Source organism: Phyllostomus discolor, chromosome 7 (assembly GCF_004126475.2).
Source record: "Phyllostomus discolor isolate MPI-MPIP mPhyDis1 chromosome 7, mPhyDis1.pri.v3, whole genome shotgun sequence".
In the NCBI taxonomy this organism is placed as follows: domain Eukaryota; kingdom Metazoa; phylum Chordata; class Mammalia; order Chiroptera; family Phyllostomidae; genus Phyllostomus; species Phyllostomus discolor.
Window position 1 is genome coordinate 4,611,658 of NC_040909.2, and position 20,418 is coordinate 4,632,075.

Genomic DNA, 20,418 nt, shown 5'->3' on the forward strand with positions numbered 1-20,418 from the left:
GGCAGGGGAGGGGGTGGCTGGGTTCTAGACTGTGGGTGCCCTGACTCCCCAGGCAGCCTCCAGGCCTGCCCAGCCCACCCACTGGCCTGTGATCACCGTACAGTCCTCGTCCTCCCTGGTGCTCTGAGCCGCAGGAAGGCAGGGAAGAAGCAGACACCCGTCTATGCTGGTCTCTCTCACGCTGGCCTGGCTCCGAGGACCCCTGCCTGTGCCCCACGGGCTTGCCCCCCACCTCTCGGTGAGCGCAGAGGCGAGGGCAGGGGTCTGGCTCTGGGTGTGGGTCCTGGCAGCTGGGGGGGACCACAGGCAGTGGAGGGACACGGACAAGAGTGGAATGGGTCCCGGGCCCACCAGGCTTCCCAGAGGATCACAGGAAGGGGCACACGCTGACGGTCAGTTGCCGCAGGCTCTGCGTCCTTTTCTGCCCCCCGCCCTACGCCCCTCTACAGTGACATGCAGCACAGTCACCCACCCCCTCCTCCTCCACTGCCCTGCAGCGCCCTCTGCTGGACTCTCCCACCTGTGCTCCCTCCTCAGCCCTGCCAGCCCACTACTGCTCTCCGGGGCTGCCGGCACCCCTCTAGGTCCTCTCCAGCCCCATCTCCTGCCGCATGGCTCCCTGGTCGAGGCTCTGAAACGCTGCCCTCCGGGGGGCCCTACCCTGGCCCCGAAGTTCCACACGGCCTGGGAGTGCGCACCCCAGGCAGGTTTGTCCCGGGCCCTCCCTTCGCCTGTAGCTCAGCCCTTCCAGGAAGCCCCAGCGGTTGGACTCTCACGGAACGCCCAAACACCCAGAGTTCACTGGGGCCTGACCGCCGGCTTCGTACGCTGTGGCCTGCCAAGACACTACACGGACACCGCCCACCCTCTCTCACCGCAGGCCGTGCACTAGTGCCCCCACGCGTGCCCTCGGAACACGGGGGGCCTCTAACGGCACACGGCTCACTCTCAGAACTCCGCACTCAGCTGTCTGTGCGGTTGTTTTGGCTGCTACTGTGAGGACCCCACGGGGCCGGCCCACAGGACCTCTGTCCACCCTAGCCTGGAGCCTGACCACCTGCTTCTCTGGCCGGCCCTCCCTGCCAGCCCGGATTCTGGACCCCACCCTGCCCCCTCCGGCCTGCACCCCCCACAGGTGTGCACTCTCCACTGCCTGAGCCCTTCCCCTGCACAGCCCCACCGCAGGGCCCACCACCGCTCCCCTAGGCAGCACGCCCAGGAAATGGCACATATGCCTCACGATGCCCTGGGCCCCTCCCCCTCCCTGGGGTCACTCCCTTCAGCCCATCTGCCCACGCTCTGCCCAGGAAGCTTTCTAACACACCCATCTTGTCCTGTCTCGCCTGCCTAGAACCTCCAGGGGCTCCAAGGGCCTTCAAAACAAAGCCCACCCTCCTCAGCCTGGCACTCAAAGTCCGTGGGGGTGAGACCCCCCCCCCCCCGTGTCCCCTCCAAGGTCCCGGGACATCGCTGGCAACTGGAGCCACAGACGAGGGGAAGTGCATGCTCCAGGGGCAGCGGGGGGCACGCTGCGGCCCATCGGAGGGCCCCCCAGTGCTAGGCTGATGCACTCGGGCTGCAGGTGGGGCAGCGGAAGCCAGGCCAGGGCTAGGACGTGGGGGCGCTCACGGGTCTGTGAGACTGGTTTTCTCGGGAAACGTCCATGGCAGAGGGTTGGAGGGGGAAGGGCTCAGACTGGAGGGCTACGGGGGCCGAAAGGGGGGGCGGCAGGGGCTGGACTAGATATGAGCCCTGCGGAGGCAGCAGTGAGGGGAGGTGGATGTTTCTGGTGGCGTCTGGGTGGGTGCCCGCGGGGCCCCTGAGTGCGTGTGTGCTCGCCTTGGGTGCGCCCGCCAGGCTGCAGACTCCGCCACACGTGCACTGTGCCCCGAGGGCGGGTCAGAGCTCCCCACCGCCTCCTCTGGGCCTCGGGGGCGGGAGGCGACCCCACCCCCACCCCGGCGGGAGAAGCCCTTCCCCGTGGGGCCCCCCAGACTAGACAGAGACCCCTGCCCCGCCCTGGACGAGCCCCTGCGCCCATACCTGGCTACCCAGTCCCCCCTGGTGCTGGTAGAGGGAGAACCTCTCTTTGGCGGACTCCTCGGCGGTGGGGCTGAGGGGCTTAGGGTCGGACAAGGACCGCTGCAGGGTCTTCATGGGGCGAGGCAGCGTCTGCTGGCGGAGAGCGCTGTCGGCGGCGAAGTGCTTCTGGGGACTCACGTGGGCCTTGTTCAGCCTCTCGCTGGAAGCGAAGGAGGCGTCCAGGAGCCGGTGCGGGGACAGGGGTGAGACTGGCGAGTAGAGGACCTGGGGGGACTTGGGAGGCTGGCGGCTCACCAGCTGCGAAAGGGACTCCGGGGGCAGGTGGGCCTGGTATCCGATCTCCAGGGGATCCGGCTTCTTCTTCTCGAACCTCCCCAGGGGCCCTGGGGTGACGATCTGGATGCCGGGCAGGTAGGGGCTGATGGCGGCTGGCCCCATGAGCGGCGGCCCGGCTCCTCCCTGGGCCTGCCCCTCCGGCTCCGTCTGGCAGGCCAGGCTCTCCCCGCGCCCCGTCTTCTCCGGCGCCGAGATGTACCTGACGATCTCCACCTTGGGGTCCGTGGCGGCTGTGATGTGGATGGCTGGGGAGACCCTGGGCAGCTGGTCCGGCTCCGTCTGCACGGAGCAGTCGCTGATGGTCTGGATGCCCACGCTGCTCGTGGCCCTCGCGGCGGCGGCGGCGGCGGCAGCTGTGGAGGACGAGGCGGCGGCCTCGTGCTTGCTGTCCGAGCCGGAGTCCGAGTGGCGGGAGAGACGGGACCGGCGGCGGCGCACCGGCTGCTCCCACTCGGCGCTGTCCTCGTCGTCCGTCTGCACGCTGCAGTCGGCACTGCGCCGGGTGCGGCGCCGCCGGGTCAGGAGGTAGCGGCCCTCCCCGTCCTCGTCGTCCGTCTGCACGCTGCTGTCTGCGATCCGCCTGACCGCGCAGGGCTCGGGCGCCGACTCGGGCTCACAGGCGTCCCGCAGGCGCGGCATCGAGTGCCGCTTTTTGAGGGCGCTGCGGCCTGCCTCCCAGTGCTCCTCCGTCTGCAGCGACATGTCCGAGGCGGAGTTGGGGAGGCCGCGGTGCAGCACGGGCTCCCGAGGCTGCCCTGGCCCCTCGGGCCCTGCCACAGCGATGAAGGCTGCGTGGGTCAGGGGTGGCCAGTACTGGCCATTCTGAGCCAGCTCAGGGGCCGCTGGGGGAGGCCCTCGGCCAGGCGCCTCACAGGCCACAGGGAAGGGAGCCTTCTGCCTCTGCTTTTGTTCCTCCAGCTGCTGCTGCAGTTGCTGCTGCAGCTGCTGGATCTGCTCCAGCTGCAGGCGCTGCTGTGCCAGCTGCTCCCGCTGCAGGGCGAACTGGGCTTGCCGCTCCTCTTGCTGCTGCTGCAGCACGTGGTGCTTGATGGTCTGCAGCTCCTGCAGCTCCCGCTGCACCAGCAGCTGCTCCTCCTCCCGGTGCCTCTGCAGCTCCACACGCTCCCGCTCCAGCTCCTCCTGCAGCCGCAACTGCCGCAGCTTCTCCAACTCCACCCGCTCCCGCTCCAGCTGCAGCAGCTGCTCCTGCTGCTTCCGCTGCCTCTCCTCCTGGGATGCCTCCTCCTTCTCGAGCCCTGGCCGGCTGGGGGCCCCACTGCCGCCCCCTGGAGCAGCATCTACTGGTGGCTTCTGGCCAGCCAGCGGGGCTGGGGCTGGGGCTGCTGCAGCCTCCTTAGCAGCAGCAGGGGTGGCTGTGGGAAGAGGCTCTTCCCGAGCAGCCCCTGCCGGCAGCTCCGGCCTCAGTGGGCCCCCAGCCCCTGGTGCCTTGGCAGCGGCAGGTTTCCCCAGGTAGACGGGGCCCTCGGCCGGTGGCACGCCGGGAGCGGTGGGGAATCTACTTGGTACAGGGTACCGGTATAGCCCCGGGGGCCCAAGCGGTACCCGCGGGGCGATCATGGGCATGCGTGTCAGGCTGGTGAGTGGCACGGCTGTGACCCCACCGGACGCATAAGGCCTGTACATGCCGCCGCGCACCATGGGCCGCAGGACTGAGCCAGGCTGGGTGGTGATGGGCAGTGTGGCAGCGATTGGGGTGTTGATGGTGGAGTAGATCATGCCGTCAGCCGCGCGCACGGTGGCTGTGGACGGCAGCAGCTGTCGGACCGCTGCTCCCTGGGCTGCCGTGGGCCTGTACTGGGCCAAGGTCCCGGGGTTTGGGTGGCCCTCCGGGAAGGTGGGGTTCCCAAGGAGGCCAGGTCTGAGGGGAGCCAGTGCCTGTGGGGCACTGAGCCCGGGCCCGGGCTGGGGCTGGTACTGGAGGAGGTCAGGGCCGCCACCGCCGCCGCCATGCCGCCCTCCGTACTGGTCCATGGAGTTGAGGGCCGCACACATGCGGCTGATCTCGCGCGCCGTGGTGGCACTGTACTGGGCCAGGCTGGCCTCTTGGAAGCCAGCTGCATCGCCCCGAGGGCCGTACCTGTGGTCTGAGTAGATGTTTGACACTGAGCTGTAGCGCCGCATGGGCAGGGGGTGAGCCAGGAGGTCCGTGGGATGACGCAGGTCCGTGAACGAGCCGTACTGTAAGCCCTGCCCAAGGGAGCGCCCATCCGCGAAGCCCAGGCTGTAGGACTGCTTCAGCGAGCTCAGGTCCACGGCCGCGTCTCGTCCCGGGCCCTGGAAGAGCTGCCCCATCCTGTGGGCGTGGTAGCTGAGGCCCGCCTCGGCCAAATTGGTGTCGGACATGGAGGAATACAGCCTGCCAGGGAGGGCCTGTGGGTAGGGCCTCTGCTCCTCGTGGGGCCCAAGCCCCACTACCCCCTGTGCCCGGTAGGTGGGGGGCTCGGGGGGCTCTGGCTCCCGGGGGCTGTAGAAGGGGCCGCTGCCCTGGCCGTGGGGCGCGACATCTGCCACGCTCTTCTCGGGCGCGCTGGGGGCAGGGTGGAAGGTGCCGGTGCAGCTGCTGCCGAAGGGGAACTTGTAGACCATGTCACAGCACGCCAGCTGGCTCTCCGGCCGCATGCCTGTGAGGTCCAGGGCACCCGCCGGCTCCTCGGGGAGCAGCGTGGTCACAGCGCCCGCCGCGCCCTCTCCCATCTGCACCAGCACTGTGTGTGGCTTCCGGGCACCTGGCGGGGCGTGCGGCCGCAGCTCTGCAGGGGTGGCGCGGTGGGGCTCGGCGCCGGGCTCTGCCGTGGGGCCTGCCTTGAGGCCAACAGTCTGCGCGGTGCCCATCTGCGTGATCAAGACGTCCCTCCTGGCCAGAGGCGCCACCTGGTTGGGCAGGTTATACCTGGCAAACTTGGCCTCCCTCGGTCTCCCCCGGGGCCCGCCTCGGTACGGGGCCGTCTGGACGGCCTGCTCTACCTGCTTGACCTGGGCCAGGCACACGGGGCTACCTGCGCCCTGGCCAAAGTCCAGCCGGCTCTGGAAGGGGTCTCCGTAGACCACAGGCGGCTTCTGCTGCGCCATGAGCACGGAGGCGGCCACGGTGATGCTCACGGTGGTGGCGGTGCTGAGGAAGGCGTGGGTCTGCTCCTGGGCGTTGAGGTTGATAACCAAGGGCTGCACGGCAGTGGACTGCCGCCCTGGCACTGGGTCCAGGGCGAGACCGTACTTGCGCGCTTCCACGGCGAGAGAGGTCAGGTCCATGCCCTGGTCAGTGAGGATGATGGGCGTGGGCTTGACGGCCGTGCGGAGGTCTACCACGGCGCTGCCCGGGGGCCTGGGGCCTGGCTCGACCCTGGACGTCCCGGGGACGGAGGAGATCCGGCACAGGGAGATGTTCTCGGCGGGGAGGGCGCCCCAGCCGTACAGCGCCAGGGGCCCGTCCGCGCCCACGCTGGCCGCCCGCGGGAAGCCGGACGGCCCCGGAGGTTCCGAGGGCAGCTGGGACCCACTCGGGGGAGTCGTCTGGCTGTAGCTGTGGGCGGTGGGCTGGGTGTCAGTGGGGGAGCACGCCGGGGAGGTGGAGGCGCTGGCGTGCACCATCCTGGTCTGGCTGGAGGCGTCCGACGCCAGCGTGATGACCATGAAGGGGGCCTCCTGCGAGGGCTGCTGCTGCCAGACCAGGTGAGGCGTGCTGGGGCAGTGTGGCGTCTGGGTGCCCTGAGCCACCGTGGGGGTCGTGGCAGGGGCGCCGGGGCTCCGCGGCATGTCCGGGGCTGGGGTCGGGCTTGGCGTCTGTGTAGAGAACTCTGCTGTGGCCCTGGCGCCCAGCTTGCCGGGGGAGAATGTGGGACTCTCTGAGGGAGACGACGGGGAGAGAGGTGGGCTGGAGCCGGCAAAGTAGGGGTACCCCTGGGAAGGGTGGGGAGGGCCGCTCTTGCCCTCACTCGCACGCAGGGGCTTCTCCCTGGCGGCCCGCCCGCTGCTGGCAGGGCCGCCGGGGGCCTGGGGCAGCTCCTCGGTCTGGGACCCGTAGTTCGCGGTGGCCGGGCTCTGCCCGTAGCCGCGGGCCGTGGGGGATGGCGAGGGGCTGCGCTCGGAGCCGGCGGGGGACGTGGGGGCCACATACCCTCGAGGCAAGGCGGGCAGCGCAGGAGCCACGGCCGCGGAGGCTGGCGTCCCAGGGCCCTGGGCGAAGGGCACGCTGCCCTCCTTGGAGGCAGGGCTGGGGGAGGCGGGAGAGCTGTGCAGCTTGAGGGGGTCCTGAGGCTCCTTTGCAAAATGCTGGGTGACTCGGACATCCGGGATGACCCGGCCCCCGCCCCCGCCGTCGGAGGAGGAGGAAAAGGGCACCGGGGCGGCGAGCTGGGTGGGGCTGGTGCCCGGCGTGAGCGGGCCGCCGTTCTGCTTCATGGGATCCACGTACGCGCTCTCGGCGTCCAGGAACTGCCTCTCCTTCCTCTTGTCCTCGGCAAAGGCCAGGTCCCGCGAGGAGGCCTGCCGCATGCGGGCGATGCTCTGCGACGTCTGCAGGATCTCCTCGTACACGGCCGCTCCCAGGCCGGCGGGCGCGCCCTCCGAGGCGGGAGGGGCGGCCCGGCCGAACTCGAGGTCCGGGGAGTCCTGGTATTCGAAGGAGCCCTGCGCCCGGGGCCCCAGGGGCTGAGGGGGGCCCCCGTGGGGCGCCCTGCCCCCCGCCCCCTGGCCCTGCTGCCGCTGGAGCAGCTCCGCCTTCCGCATCATCTCCTCGTAGGCCTCCTCGGCGCTCTTGAGGGGCCGGCTGGCGCTGGGCGTGCCGGCGCTGCCCAGGGGGCGTCTCGGTGGGCGAGTAGAGGGACATGAAGGTGGGCAGGCTGTACTCGCTGCCCGACTTGTAGAGCCGGGGGGCACCGCCGTCCGGGGCCTCGGCCTCCGAGTCCAAGGAGGGCGAGGGCGAGTACTCGGAGCAGGAGGAGCGGTGCAGCTCCTCCATCTCGGCCGCCTGCCGCAGCTCCTCCGTGGGCGAGGCGTCCTCGATGGGGGACAGGTTGCTCGGGGGCGTCTTGGAGCGCTCTCGCCTCCGCTGGGCCCGCAGCTCCTCCTTGTCCCGCCGGGTCTTGCGCGCGGTGCTGCGGATGCGCTGCTGCTCCACCTCCCGCATCTTCTCCTGCTCCCGCAGCAGCTCCTCCTCCTCCCGCAGCTCCTCCTCCTCGGAGGAGTCCTCGATGGTGGGCAGCAGCGGCCCGTGGGAGCGGTGCCGGGCCTTGCGCTGCTGCTTCGCTTCTTCTAGCCTCTGCCGGCGGCTGGGGCTGCTGTCGCTGTCCTCCTCCAGCGAGGACAGGGAGGTGGGGGAGGTGCCCGACGTGTAGCTGGGCGTGGAGGCCGGCAGCGTGGAGGAGTGCTCCCCGCGGGAGCGGTCCTCCGGCGAGCCCGTCAGGCTCTCCATCTCCAGCTCGGGCTCCCGGTCCAGGCCGGGGTCGGGGCCTTGGCCCAGGTCCAGCTCGTGGCTGTAGCTCCCTGTGCTGTTGAGCTCAATGGTCTTGAAGCGGCGGAGCCCCCCCTGCAGCGCCCCGGTGCCATCGGTGGCCTCGGCCGGGCCCTCCTCGGAGAGCAGCTCCTCGTAGCCCGTGGTGGCATTGTGGGGCAGGCGCCTCTTGGGCGGGGCCCCCGGCTCCTGGCCGGGCTCTGGCCTGGGCCTGGGGCCGCCCTTCTGGGCGCCGTGCTTGGCCAGGCCGTGCCTGGGGGTGGCCGCGTCCTCCTCTTCCAGGTTGTCCTCCTCGGCGCTCATCTCCAGTATCTGCCGCCGCATGAACTCCTCATCCGTCATTTCTGCCGCCCGGGCCGGGGGCTGGGGTGGCAGAGGCGACAGGCCGCCCTCACTGCTGTCCTCCACGTAGTCGTGCCTCAGCTGGCTGCTGAAGTCGTCCGAGGATTCGGCCGTGTCCTGCTGCTCCCTCGGGCGCCCCCACTCCAGGGAGTCTTCCTCTTCCTCCAGGATGTCCTCCAGCTCCTCGTCGGAGTCGAAGGCCTCAGGCATGATGGACAGGGAGTGCGGCCGCCGCGTCTGCTCCTCGCCGCCGCTGGGGCCGGGCGGCTTGCTCCGCTCGCCGCTGGGGGCCGAGCCCTGGGCCTGCGGCGAAGGCCGCACGCTGCCCACCTTGCGGAGCTGGGAGGGGCTGGGCGGGCGTGGCCCTGCCACCCCCGCGGTGTCCAGCTGCTCCACCTCCTGCTGCACCACGCCTGTGATCTCGCTCTGGGAGCTGGAGACGCCATCAGAAGAGTAGCCTGTGTCGCTGAGGCTCTGTGGGCTCCGGGACAGGTCCTGAGAGTAAGGCTTGCCCACCAGCTCCTGCGGCAGGTGAGAAGCAGACACTGACGCCCGTGGCGGACGGCTGATCGGGGAGCCCGGCCCTCCCTGCCAGTCCCAGGGACCCAGGGAATGGGCGCTCCACCTCCCGGGCAGTCGGAGCCCACTGCCCTCCCCATGTCCCTTGAATAACTTGCAGGTTCCATGGCAGACCCCAAGCAGCCCTGGGTTCTCAAAGAGAAACCTCACTAGATCTAATGGTAGCAAAACTCAGGACTAGCCTGTGATTCACAGGCTCCAGACCCTCCAGGGCCTCACCAAGGTACCCCTGCCCTCCTCTGCCTGCCCCAGGGGGCCTGACCCCGGCCTCCATCCCAGCCCCCTCCCCTAGACTGTCCCAGCTAGGGTCCCTGAACACGAACCGGACTGACCTCTGCCTCCCCACCCTTGGGGGCTTCTGGAACAGCCTTGACGGCAGGGGTGGTGGGCTCAGTCCTCTGCACCCTGGTCTTTGCTTTAGCAGCCCCGTGGGGCAGGCTGGTCTCCGGAGGCGGCTTCGGCACAGGCTCCGCTTTAGCTGGGGCTGCTGTCTTCTTTTCTAGGGCACTGCTTGGAGTCCGGCTGGGTTCGGCAGCCCGGAGGGGCTTCGCCTGGGGGCTGGCCTTGGTGGGCAGGGGGCTGGCCTTGGCAGGCGGAGGGCCTGATGGCTGGCCCGGCCCCTGCGGCGCTTTCTGCTTGGGAGGGGTTGTCCCGGCGGCCCGGGGCGGGGCCCCCGCGGGGAGCTGCTGCGCAGTGGGCAGTGGCAGGGGGGCCGGCTCTCCCAGGCTGCCCTCCAGCAGTCGCTTAGTTTGGCAGTTCAGACAGAGCCACTCGGTTTTCTGTAAGGCAATGGGAGGGGAGGGGAGTTGGAATCACCAAGGCACTGGAGAACTCAAAGAGTAATTTCCGTGACTCTTTCTGCAGCCTGAAGGAGGAGAGAGTCTTCCGAAGCACGACACCAAAGGCATGGGGAAAGAAAGGCGGACAGATTTACTGCCCCCGGTGACAGACTTCTCCATTCTTCAAGTGCACACGTACAAAGCTAAAATGATGAGCCCCCAGGAAGGGTCCCTTCCTCACCCCGTCGGGAGCCTTTGCCCCCTGGCCAGACCAGGAAGGCTCTGGGGAGGGAACCCTACGAGCAGCACGAGGGTCTGGACAGGACAGGGAGCTAGGGACTGGCGGGAGCCCAGAGTGGGCAGTGGCACCCAGGCAATGAGCTCCTGGATGCACGGCCCCTCCCGCCCCCTAGCTCTCCAGCCTCAGACACCATCCTGGCCCACACCCTTCCCAAGGAGGGGCGGTGCAGGGAGGGTGCAGAACCCTGGGGCCCGGGAGGTTCTCTGCTTGGGGGCAGGGTGGGGCTGACCAGTCTCTTCTGCCCATAGCACCCCCTGGACAATGCCACATCTCTGCCCCCGGGTCCCGGGCCAGGCTCAGCAGGTGGCAGGGCCTTGGTGTAGGTTGAGGGGTAGGGCTGCCCTGCAGGCTCGTCACTCAGGGCTGTGAGACCATGTCCGAAAGACTGGAGCCCTTCTCTGCCTTGAAGCCCAGCCCCACATGCAGGTCCCGGGCAGGGGGGTCCAGAGGTCCTTCATGAACTCACCCTGCTCCCTGCAGGCCCCAGCCCTAGGCACCCCTGCTGATCCCCTTACACCTCATCTGACACTTTATGCCTGCCCCCAACTCCAGTGAGGCAGTGGGCACTGGCTCCCGGGGGGCCTTGGGCTCGCTCGGCCTAGGAGGACCCACTCCTAAAGGCGCCTGGGGAGGGTGCTGGGCAGGCTGAGACCAAGCCCTGAGCTGGACATAGGCACAGAGTCTTCGCCAAGAACCCCGCCCACGGGCCCCCAGCACCACCTAGGGACACAGGGAAAGTGCCCCCATGTCAGAGAGGACTGTCATGTATCACGAAGACCCTGGGTAGGTGGGAGGAGTGTAGGCCGAGGGCAAGAGAGGGTTCTGGAAATAAGCAAACAGCCCCTTCCCCAGCCCCAGGGTCAACATGATGGGGTTGGGATCTGGGCCCCCAGCAGGGCGGGCCCAAGGCAACACCACCCGACTCCATCTTGGGTCCCTGCACACCGCCATCCCAGGTGATGCCTCGCAAGGTTAGGTCATCTTCCCTGGCTCACCCCGGTGGCATGGCAAACCTCTGACCCCACCTCTGGCCTGCAGACCCCACCTCTGAAGCAACAGTCCCAATGAAGCAAGGGTCCCTGGGAAGGGCGGCCTGGATAGAGGAGGCAGGCATGATGCCAAGGACTCAGAGCCAGCCCCTGCAGCGGCCTGCTTACCTGAGCCCTCACCAAAGCATGGCCCCCGTGGCCCCATGCTCCCCGGGGCTCTGCTCCTTCCCGTGCTCACTCACGGGGTGGTGTTGCCTTGGGCCAGCCCTGCTGTGGGCCCAGATCCTAACCCCATCATGTGGGGGCAGGCTGCAGAAGGGGCTGCCCCCCTCAGTTGGCCCTCTTGCTCCTGGCTCTGCCACAGCAGGCAGTGAGGAAGAGAGGGACAAAAAGCAGGGGGAAGTATGTGTGGTCAGAGCTAAAAATAAACACCTGGCTGGGCTGCAGCAGGGCCTTCTCCAATCCAGCCCTTGGGGGGTAGGAGGGAGGGTCTAGGGCACTGGGACTAGTAGGGGTGGGGCTGGGGCGATGCGGCCCAGGCCCGAGTCTTCCGGGGAGTGAGGACGCAATGGGAGGTATACAAGCCCCCCCGAGCAGACTGTGTCTGGGGCTTGGACAAAGCTGCTGAGGCCCCAGCTTCTTTATTCGCTCCGCTCTCATCTCTGCCCCCACCAACACGCGCCCGCCCGTTCCTCCCCTTGTCCGTTCACTTGCTTGCATGTCCTCTCACAGTCTCCCTCACCCAGCCCCAGGCCTCGGGGAGCTGCTGCCTGCCCGACCCTTTGCCTGTCCCCTTCGGCAAGTGGGCGGGGGATGGCCTGGGGCCTGGCAAAGGGGACAGCGGGTGGCTCTGGGGACCACGTCTGCTGTGCCCCGCCCCCGGGGGCAGGAAGGTAGGACCCCCAAGGGCAGTTGGCACCCAAGGAGAGAGGTGTGGGCGAGGACACCACGGGGCGGAGCTCGGTGAGCTGCGGGCGGGTGCCCCGCCAGCAGGTGCCACCGCTGCCTCCCAGGAGCCCAGCGCGGCGGCGCTGGATGCCGAGCCTCCTCCCCGAGCCACCTGCCGTCGGCTGAGAGACCCGGCAGGTGCCTCATCTTCGCAGGAGGAGCCGGCCTGCGTGTTGGCCCGGTCGCAGCGACACCAGCCCGAGCAGCACCTGCAGCTGCCTGGCCCAACACGCCCCAGCCCCACTGCCAGCCCAGGGGCCCGCGGGCGAGGACTCCAGGAAAAAGGGTGCCCAGAGCCTTTCTGCGCTGCCCGGACAGGGGCCCGTGCAGCGCTGCTCTCGGTTCCCGGGCAGCTGAAAGGGACACTTTCATGACATCCAGGGCCCTTGGTGTCCTGCAGATGACGGAGGAGTGTGTCCTCGAAGTCCTCGCAGCAGGAACCCGGTTAGAGGGCACCGACCTGGACTTCCGTGTGGGACAGGACACTTACAAAGGGAAAACAGAGGGCATCCACGCCAGGAAGCTGGGGGGGGCCTGGGGGAGCCCCTGCTGGCAGCTCGTGCCACTGTTGCCGCCAAGAACCCTGCCGCTCGCTGTCAGTGTCGCATCGTCCAGGGACACTGGCCCTCGAGCTGTGCCCAAGTTCATGGCTGCCGCTGGACCCACTCCTACTGCCAGCCACTTCGCTCTCGGCGCCTTTGCTGACCAGGTCCAGGCAGCCTTCCGGGAGCCCCGTGACACCTGGAGGTTACCGCCCCCAGGGCGGGCCACCGGCCTCTCACTGAGGCGTCCTGTGTTCATTGACCACTGCCCTGTGTCCCACAGACTCTCCTCTGTGCCACGTGGACGTTGCTGTCCCTTGCAGCAACCGGGGGGGGGGTCACTTGGGGGGTCTGATGTGGGTGCTGGCCCAGGAGGTGTGCACACACGCACGGCACCATCTCCCGCAAACACCCATGGGAGGTCTCGCCTGAGCTCTACCTCTGCAGAGACCCCGAAGGGGCTGAGAAGCAAGAGCAGGCCGCTGCTGAAGCGGCCACGGCCAGGGGGGCATTTCGGGGTGGACGCGCTGCTCCGGCCCCCGGGCCCACCGCGGCTCAGCCTGAGGTCGCAGACTGGCGCCCTCTGGGCCCGCCCAGCGGTTTCCCCCCGAAGGCTGGTCGGCGGCCCCCACTGCGCAGGCCACGGGACGGGGAGGAGCCACCACCGAGTGTGCTCAAGCTCTTCTCCCACCAGCCCTCAGCAGAACGGAAATAAGGCTGATGGAAAATAAAGTTTCTTAAAGAGAGAGAAAAGGACGTGCAGAGGTAAAGGGCCCCCAGGCACGGCCGCGGTGCCGCAGTTCCCTCCTGACTCTGTGACCCTGTCGCCTCTCCCTGTCCCCAGGCAGCCCTGACACGCCCCGCAGGGGCCTCTGTGGGTGGGCTGCGCTCCAGGGCCGAACGTTTCACCCCCCGCGGGGCGTCCCTCACTGGCCACGGGGTCAGTTCACACCCAGGTGGCCGGGGGCTGGCGGGGCTCTTCCCCGCGCAGAGCACACTCTGGTCCCGGTCCCCGGGCTCGAGGGCCGACAGTGTGTCGGGCCTTGCACGCATATCAGAGAGACGGCGTCTCATCCGGTTCTCGAAGACGCTGAAATGGGAGCGTTACTGTCCATTCCGCACAGAGGACACCGCGCTCCTTGCGGTCACCCCCCGCCCCAGAGGCAGCCTCGGGCAGGTGTGGGGCAGAGGCAGCCCCTGCCCCAGAGAAGCCCAGGCAGCCCCGCGGATCACAGGGGCCAGGCCTTGCGCCCAGGGGGCCAAGCCTGTGGAGAGCACAGCTGGTATTTTGGCAATTATAATAATACAAGAAACTGGCAGTGTGACTGTAACCATTCCAGCCCCACTAATTTCTTCACCAGCTCTGTTTTGAACTGAAAGCCAATTAAAAATTAAGCCAGAGGGTACTATTATCCTTCAAAAAGATAGATAGGTAAAAAAATTGGGAATGAACAACTCTTAATTATGAAATGACTCACTACATAGCACTTTTTTTTCCCCCCAGAGGAAACCGTGAGGGGAAAAGGGAGTGAGCGTTGCTGCCTCTCCCGTTGTGCGCGCCGGCCTTTTGTCTAGAGAGAAGGGAGAAGGTCTCGGAGCCCAGAGACGTGAAAATTCCCGGGCCGGCAGCCCAGGCAGGTGGCTGCGGCTTCCGGTGCAGCCATAGCAGGCCTGCGAGGCCTGGGGGGGGCGGGCGGCGGGTCCCTCGGCCCGCCCCTCCCACACACCGTGCACGGGCAGCCGTCCTCCCGAGCCCGGGGGCTGGCCTTGGTCAAGCACGGGCCCGGGGGGGTGGACAGCCGGGGCAGACCTTAGCCTCGGGCCTGGAGGAGGACCTGCTGGCCCTGCCACCTCACTCCCAAGGAAGCGTCCGGGCACCTGCTGAGAAATCAGGAGCCTCTAACCAAGAACACGCCGAGTAGGCCAAGGGGAGCACCAGCTGCTCCACACGCCAAGTGGCCATCCGAGGAGGCGAGGTCACAGACAGCCCAAGGCCCAATCAGGGCCCTCAGCGGAGCACAGCAAGAATTGTGGTGGGAGGGGCGGGGGACGCACCAAGCACCGGCCCCTCCCCACCAGCCCCCTTGCAAGACTGAGGCAGGCAGAGCCACGAGGAGGGTTTGGTCAGTGTCCGGAGAGGGAGCGCAAGGGCTTGGACCAGGGCCATGGCCGTGAGGATGGGGAGGACGGGCCAGGATCCAGTGGCCGTGGGAAGCAGAGCCAGCAGGGCCCGGTCCGTGAGGTGGGTGCTGGTGAGGGAAGGGAAGCCGAAAATGGCCGAGGCTGCTGGCTTGAGCGGCGGGTGGTGACACAGTTCCCAGTTCCTGTGTGGGAACCCGGGGAGCCGGCATTCCGGCTGCCCATCCACACCTTCCCCAGGAACTGCCATAGGTCCTCCGGGGAAAGCAGTAGTGACGGGCAGAGTCACGCGGAGAAAGAAGGAGAAGCTGGGCCGCCTCTGCTGTCTTTGTGAGCAGGAGCCAGGGACACCGAGGGCACAGGGTGGGGAGGGGCTCGGACCAGGACGCCGAGCAACTTTGCCGCCAGGCCCACGGAGCCCGTCGGACCCTGCAGAGGCGAGGGTGGCGCTGGCCCAGGAGACAGCAGTGGAGCGGGACACGGAGGCGGAGGGCCGGGGGCAGGGCTGGCCATGGAGAGGCAGATGCTCTGGGGTCCAGGGAGGCAAACACCACGCAGCTCCTGAGAGATTTAGGTCAGAACCCAGACGCTCATCCACAGCCAGCATGTGACCGGGACGCTTCTGTTTGGGCTGCATCAGCACTTCCCCCGGCCGGGCCCCGGGGCGGCTGGAAGGAGCTGTCGGGAACGCTTATGCGCAGGACGGGGACAGCTTCCCCTCCGCTCCGTGCACATCTGCTTAACGAGGCAATTCCAGGGGGGCTCTCGGGAGTAAGGGTCCTCCAGGCTGCGCCAGCTCAGCAGCCCAAGGGTGTTCACAGTCCCTCAGTGCTGGGGCGTCCCACCCGACTGGCAGTGAGCCAGGGCCTAGCGGGCCCTCTGCCGGAGCTCCCCAGCTCTGCAGTGATGCCTCGGTGCCCCCTCCCCACCTGGGTCAGCCAGCGAGCTGCTGGACCTAGGGCTCGGGAGAGTGGCAGTGTGGGAACTAGAGGGTCACGTGAGCATCTCACGAGGCTGTTGTTTGTCTTGCTAAGGGCTGCCCCCCCTTGCATGTTGGAACGTATGGTGGCCTCATCACGCTGGGCAGCTCCCATGGAGGCCTGGCCCGAGGCAAGGCAGAACGGGCACCACACAGACCGTGGTGACACCACGCCCTCCTCTCCTGGCCACCCCCAGCCAGCAGTGGTCTGCACTCCACACGCCCCGCCTGCCGCCAGCCGTGCCAGGCTCCGCCCGGAGCCCCGAGGCCTCAGCTGGCCGATGGTGTGCAGGAGCGGGGGCTTTGGCTTGGCCATCTCCTGCCTGACGTGACAGCAGGGGACACACCCATTTGTCAAGAGGAGCCAACCGCAGACCCCAGGGCAGGCCACAGAAGGGGACACCGCCAGCTCCGTCCAAGGCGGCCAGGAAAGGCTCCCTGGGTGGTCCCGAGCGGGGTAGGTGGGGAAGGGGAGGGTCAGACGCAGGCCCCAGGGCCAGGGCTGGTCCAGGCGCCAGGGGAGGGGGGCTCCCGGCTTTGGCACAACACTGGGCCTCGCACTCCCACCCACCTCTGTACAGTGCCCAGCCCCCTTCCCTTGAGCAGGGGCTGCAGAGAGAGAGACCCCAAGCCCAGCACGCCCTTGAACTTCCCTGCAGGCAAGAAGAGCGTCTCTGAGCACCCCCGCAAGCAGTCCCCAGGGGGGCCTGGCCCACTCAGGGGAAAGCACAGGCCCAAAAGCTGTGGCCTTGACCAGCCAACATCCATACGCCAACACCAGTGCCCTCCCAAAGGGGTGGGGCGTGGATACTACCCGGCTGGGCCGGAGCCGGGGCAGCGGGACATGGCCTGCCCCACGGTGAGAAAACCTCTACCTTCCCCTGGGCACGGGGCCCAGCCCTCCGCCTCCGGTGAGGGTCTCAGACTGAGGGCGAGGTGGGGCCTCGGGGTCTTCCTGCCTGAGCAGAGGAGGTTGGCACCTTCCACCAGGGTTGTGCCCAGAGCAGCTGGGGACAGGGAGGCCAGGTCAGGGCCCCCTGAGCCCGGCTGCCTCTGGGCCGGCCTCGGGGCCCTGGGCAGCCAGTCGGAGGCAGGGGAAACCGTCAGCCCCTCCACTGTGCTGGCTAGTTCTCTGAGTGGAAGCATGGCCAGGGCAGCGCACGGGAAAACCCTGCAGCGGTCATCGTGTGGGGGCAGCCCCGTGGCAGCGGCACACCCGGCTCCCTGCAGCTCCCTCTGGCTCCCGTTCTCCCCGTGCCCCCCACAACCCTGGTTCTCTTACCTCTACCAGGTGGGGTGTCGGGTTGAAGCCACACAGGTTGCACACCTGGAGCTTGCAGGTGGTGCAGGTGTTATAGTTGGCTGGGCCCTTGCCGCCCATGTTGAGCTCGGCTTGGCACAGTGGGCAGGTGGCCCTTTCCTTCGGCATGGCCTTTGGCTTGGCAGCGGCCTTGGATGCTGCCTGGTGCTCTGCTCTGCCGTGCTTTGGACTGGTCGCTCCCCCGGTCCTCGCCAGGGCTCCAGGCCCCGCCGCAGGGCCTGTTCTGGCTGCAGGCTCAGTTTTGGCTCCAGGAGCGGGCCCAGGCCCGGGCCCTGAACCTGGGGGCCTTGGGCCAGCCTCCTTGCTGGCATCGCTGAAGACGATCTTGGGCGTCCCCTTGCTGGGGGCGGGCTGGCCCTGGGGGTCGGCCTCAGGCTGCACAGACATGAGGGTACTCGCCTGGGTCAGCAGCGATGCCCCGAGGCCAAAGAGCTTCCCGGTGAGGCCCTCCTGCGCCTGCTCGGCAGCACCGGGCCCGGAGGGCACTGTGGTGGCACTTTTGGCCAGGGTCTCTCCTGCAGGCGGCCTGGGCTCAGCTGCGGAAGGCTTGACGGGGTGAGGGGGCTGAGGAGACACCCTCCCCACCTCTGGAGGGGCAGCGGCTGGGGCAGGCCCCGGCGCGGAGGTGGCCCTGGCTGTCTCAGTCTGGCGGGCGCCAGGTTGTGGTCCCCCTGGGCCCCGAGATCTCTCTTGCTCCGGCTTCCCCAGGGGCTGTTTGGCCGGGGAGTGGGCCGGAGACAGAACTGGGGAGTGCAGCTGCTGCTGGCTCTTGGAGCGAGGCGCAGTGGTCATGTCCATCCCCAGAGCCCTCTGCATCTGGCAGTTCAGACAGAGCCACTCCTGCACCTGGGGAGGAAGCAGCAGGGTCAGCGGGGCTGGCGGCACCCACGGCGCGGGTCACTGTGGGCCCCGCCGCAGCCAGGGCCAGCTCCCAGCGCAGGCAGGAGCACCGGCCCGCTCAGGTGCTTCTGGGCTGCCAGGGGCCGGGCCGAGAGGGCGGATGGCTGGGCCATGCCTGCCAGGAGCCGCCAGGTGCGTGGGGCAGAGCAGAGGCAGCCACGCCCTAGCCTGCCCAGTCCACAGCCACCGGCCCACTGCCCGCCACGCCCTCCCGCCCCAGAGTCCTCCCGACCACCCACCAGCCGCATCTCAGCTCGTTGGACATCGTCCCAGCCCACATCCCGCCTCACCCACCCATGCCACTGTCCTCCTGGCCCGACGACCCCATAGCCTCCACCTGGTTCCTCAGCTCCCCCCGCCGCCCCGCCCCCCCCAGGCCATCACCACGCAGCAGCCAGGGACGAGCGAGGAGGGAAGGCGAGCCCCGGCAGTGCCTGGTGGGACAGGTACCGGGGAGGACCGGCAGGAAAAGCAAGCTCGTGAAGAGGGTGAGAGGGGGGGACACGGGGACAGAAGCAAACAGGATTCCCGCGCTGGAGGAGCAGACTCCAGCCAAGGAGACGAGAGACACACAAAGTCCTGAGAGCGAAGTAGTACAAGGGAAGTAGAAGGAAATAAGCCCTTTTTCTTCCTTCAGGAGGACACATTTTTGAAGAAAATGGGTGCCTTCAGAACTAGCAGGACGCGAGTTGCTGTTCCCACAACAGACGTGCAGCTTCTCCCCGTCGCCCACCCCTCCCTGGGCAAAGGGGGCTGGAAACTCGGGGGGGCCCATCAGCGGTTCCGCTGGCTGGTGGGGAGGAGCGGGCGTGAGACCCGGCGGGCGGCAGGGCCGAGCCCAGCCCTGCTCACGCGAGGAGCGGCGGTGGCAGCAGCGAGAGCCCCTTTTTCCTCCTGGCCACTAGCCAGGGGGACGCTGCCCGGCAGGTCGGCGGCCCCCTCCCCCGGCACGCCGGGAGACGCCGGTGCGCAGTCCACGGACAGAGGCGGGGCCGTGACGAGGGGCGAGGGACAGGTCCGACCACCTCATTGACTTCCCCAGATGCAGCTTTGAGTCTCCGCTTGGACTTCCAGTTACATGAACCAATAATATGTTTTTTTTTTCCTCCAAAAAATCTGCACGCAAGCCAGAGCATGTACTTACAGGCTCAAACCCCTCCTGTGGCTCTCCACCGCGCGTCCCATGGGGACTCTCCACCACGGCCCTCGCGGCCCCGTCCTCCCCAGCCTGCCCTTCGGTCTGGCCTCCTTTCCCGCCGTCTCACCTGGGCTGGCTCACCCCAAAACGCCGGGCCCCGTCCTGCCACATGGCGCTCCGGGCCGGCTCCCGCACGGGCCTTCGCACTCACTCTCCCCCCTGCCCCCAGGCACAGCCACTTGCATAGGTGTCGGATGCAGGGTCCCTTCCCCACCAGAGCCCGCCCCTGGCCACACAACCTGAACACCGGCGGGCCGCCCGTAGCTCGCCGCCCAGTGTATTTCCTCCACAGGGCCAATTCTTTCCCGAGGTAACCTCCCCGTGTGTTTCCGCGGTGTCTCCGGCCCCCACCTCGCCCCGTGGAGATGCCCCCAGGCCTGTGCACAGGGCGTGGCCCAGACCGGGGCTCACCCCAGGCCGGCTCGCTCTGGGACTCGCCCTGGCGAGCCGTTGGTGGGGACACCGCCCCCACAAGGCTGCAGCCAGGAGGCTGGAGAGTCGGTGCCTTGGTGAGGAGGCTCCCCCCACCCCTCCATCAGTGCCGAGGCTGGAGGCCGAGGTTGCTTGTGCCTACCATTGCAGCCAGAGGCTTGCAAAGCGCCATGGCGGCTCAGTCTCTGAGGAACAGTCCAGTCTGACCCCTGGGGCAGAGAGCCCCTCTGTCCACCCTCGGGGATGCCCCCGGCCCTGCTCTCTTGAGGCCACAAGGCTGCGTGACTGCTGTGCCGTGGCTGAGCTGCCACCTGGGGGGCCTGGCCCGGGCCGCCTGCCCAGCGGACGAGGGAGGAGGGGCACCCGAAGAGGGGGAGAAACCGCGACTGGGTGAGCACCCCCTTGTACCCAGCACCACACAGGGTGTGTCCACAGGCATCCCCTCGTTTTGCCTTCGCAGCAGAGGACACCAAGGTCCGACGGGATTCAGCAACATGCTCTGCGGTCACGCAGCCGGCAAGGGGTGCTGCCAGGGAGATAGCACCCCCGGCCCCACCAGACTCGTGCGCTGGGGCCCGGAGCCTGGTGCCTTCTGCGTCCCTGCCTCTTCCAAAGGCCGCGTGGCCTCCTCGGGCCACGGCGGGGTCTAGAAGTGGCCCCTGAAGATCTCTGGCTGGGCTGCCAAAGACCAGGCCCAGCTCTGGAGACCGAAGAACAGTGAGGCCAAGGCACTGGCCAGGGGTGGGCTCTGCCACCCCCCCACCCCCCACCCAGGAACTGTTAACTCACCCAGCAGTGTCTGAGACCCAAGGAAGTTTGTCTACACTTGGACAGAGAAAGCCACAGGGGAAACAATTTGTGTCCCTGGAACTCAGTGTGAAGACCTCTTAAAACGTCATTCTTGGGGGGCGGGGGGAGGCTGGTTCCCACCGAACAGGGAGCTCCCACGGATACACGGTGTCTGCTCACCCTCAGAGGCACCCTGGGGGGCACCTGCCCCCCTGAGGGGACACCCAGGCCCTGGCTTGGGCGGCAGCCACAAACTCAGTTCCTGGGGTGGGTGCCCGCCCACACCCGAGGCCGATGTGTGCGACTCCCCAGGAAGCGGGGTCTGGTGGGT

At 68.2% G+C, this 20,418-nt stretch overlaps 1 protein-coding gene across 1 annotated transcript in view; it reads right to left on the reverse strand.

The window, feature by feature from the left end:
- The window catches only part of BSN (bassoon presynaptic cytomatrix protein), a 39,261-nt gene that overhangs the window by 10,554 nt on the left and 8,289 nt on the right, over window positions 1–20,418 (reverse strand). The window contains 4 exon segments of the mRNA XM_036031503.1: window positions 2,044–7,191; window positions 7,193–8,713; window positions 9,103–9,549; window positions 16,730–17,614. Coding sequence (XP_035887396.1) covers window positions 2,044–7,191; window positions 7,193–8,713; window positions 9,103–9,549; window positions 16,730–17,614 — 8,001 coding nt within the window.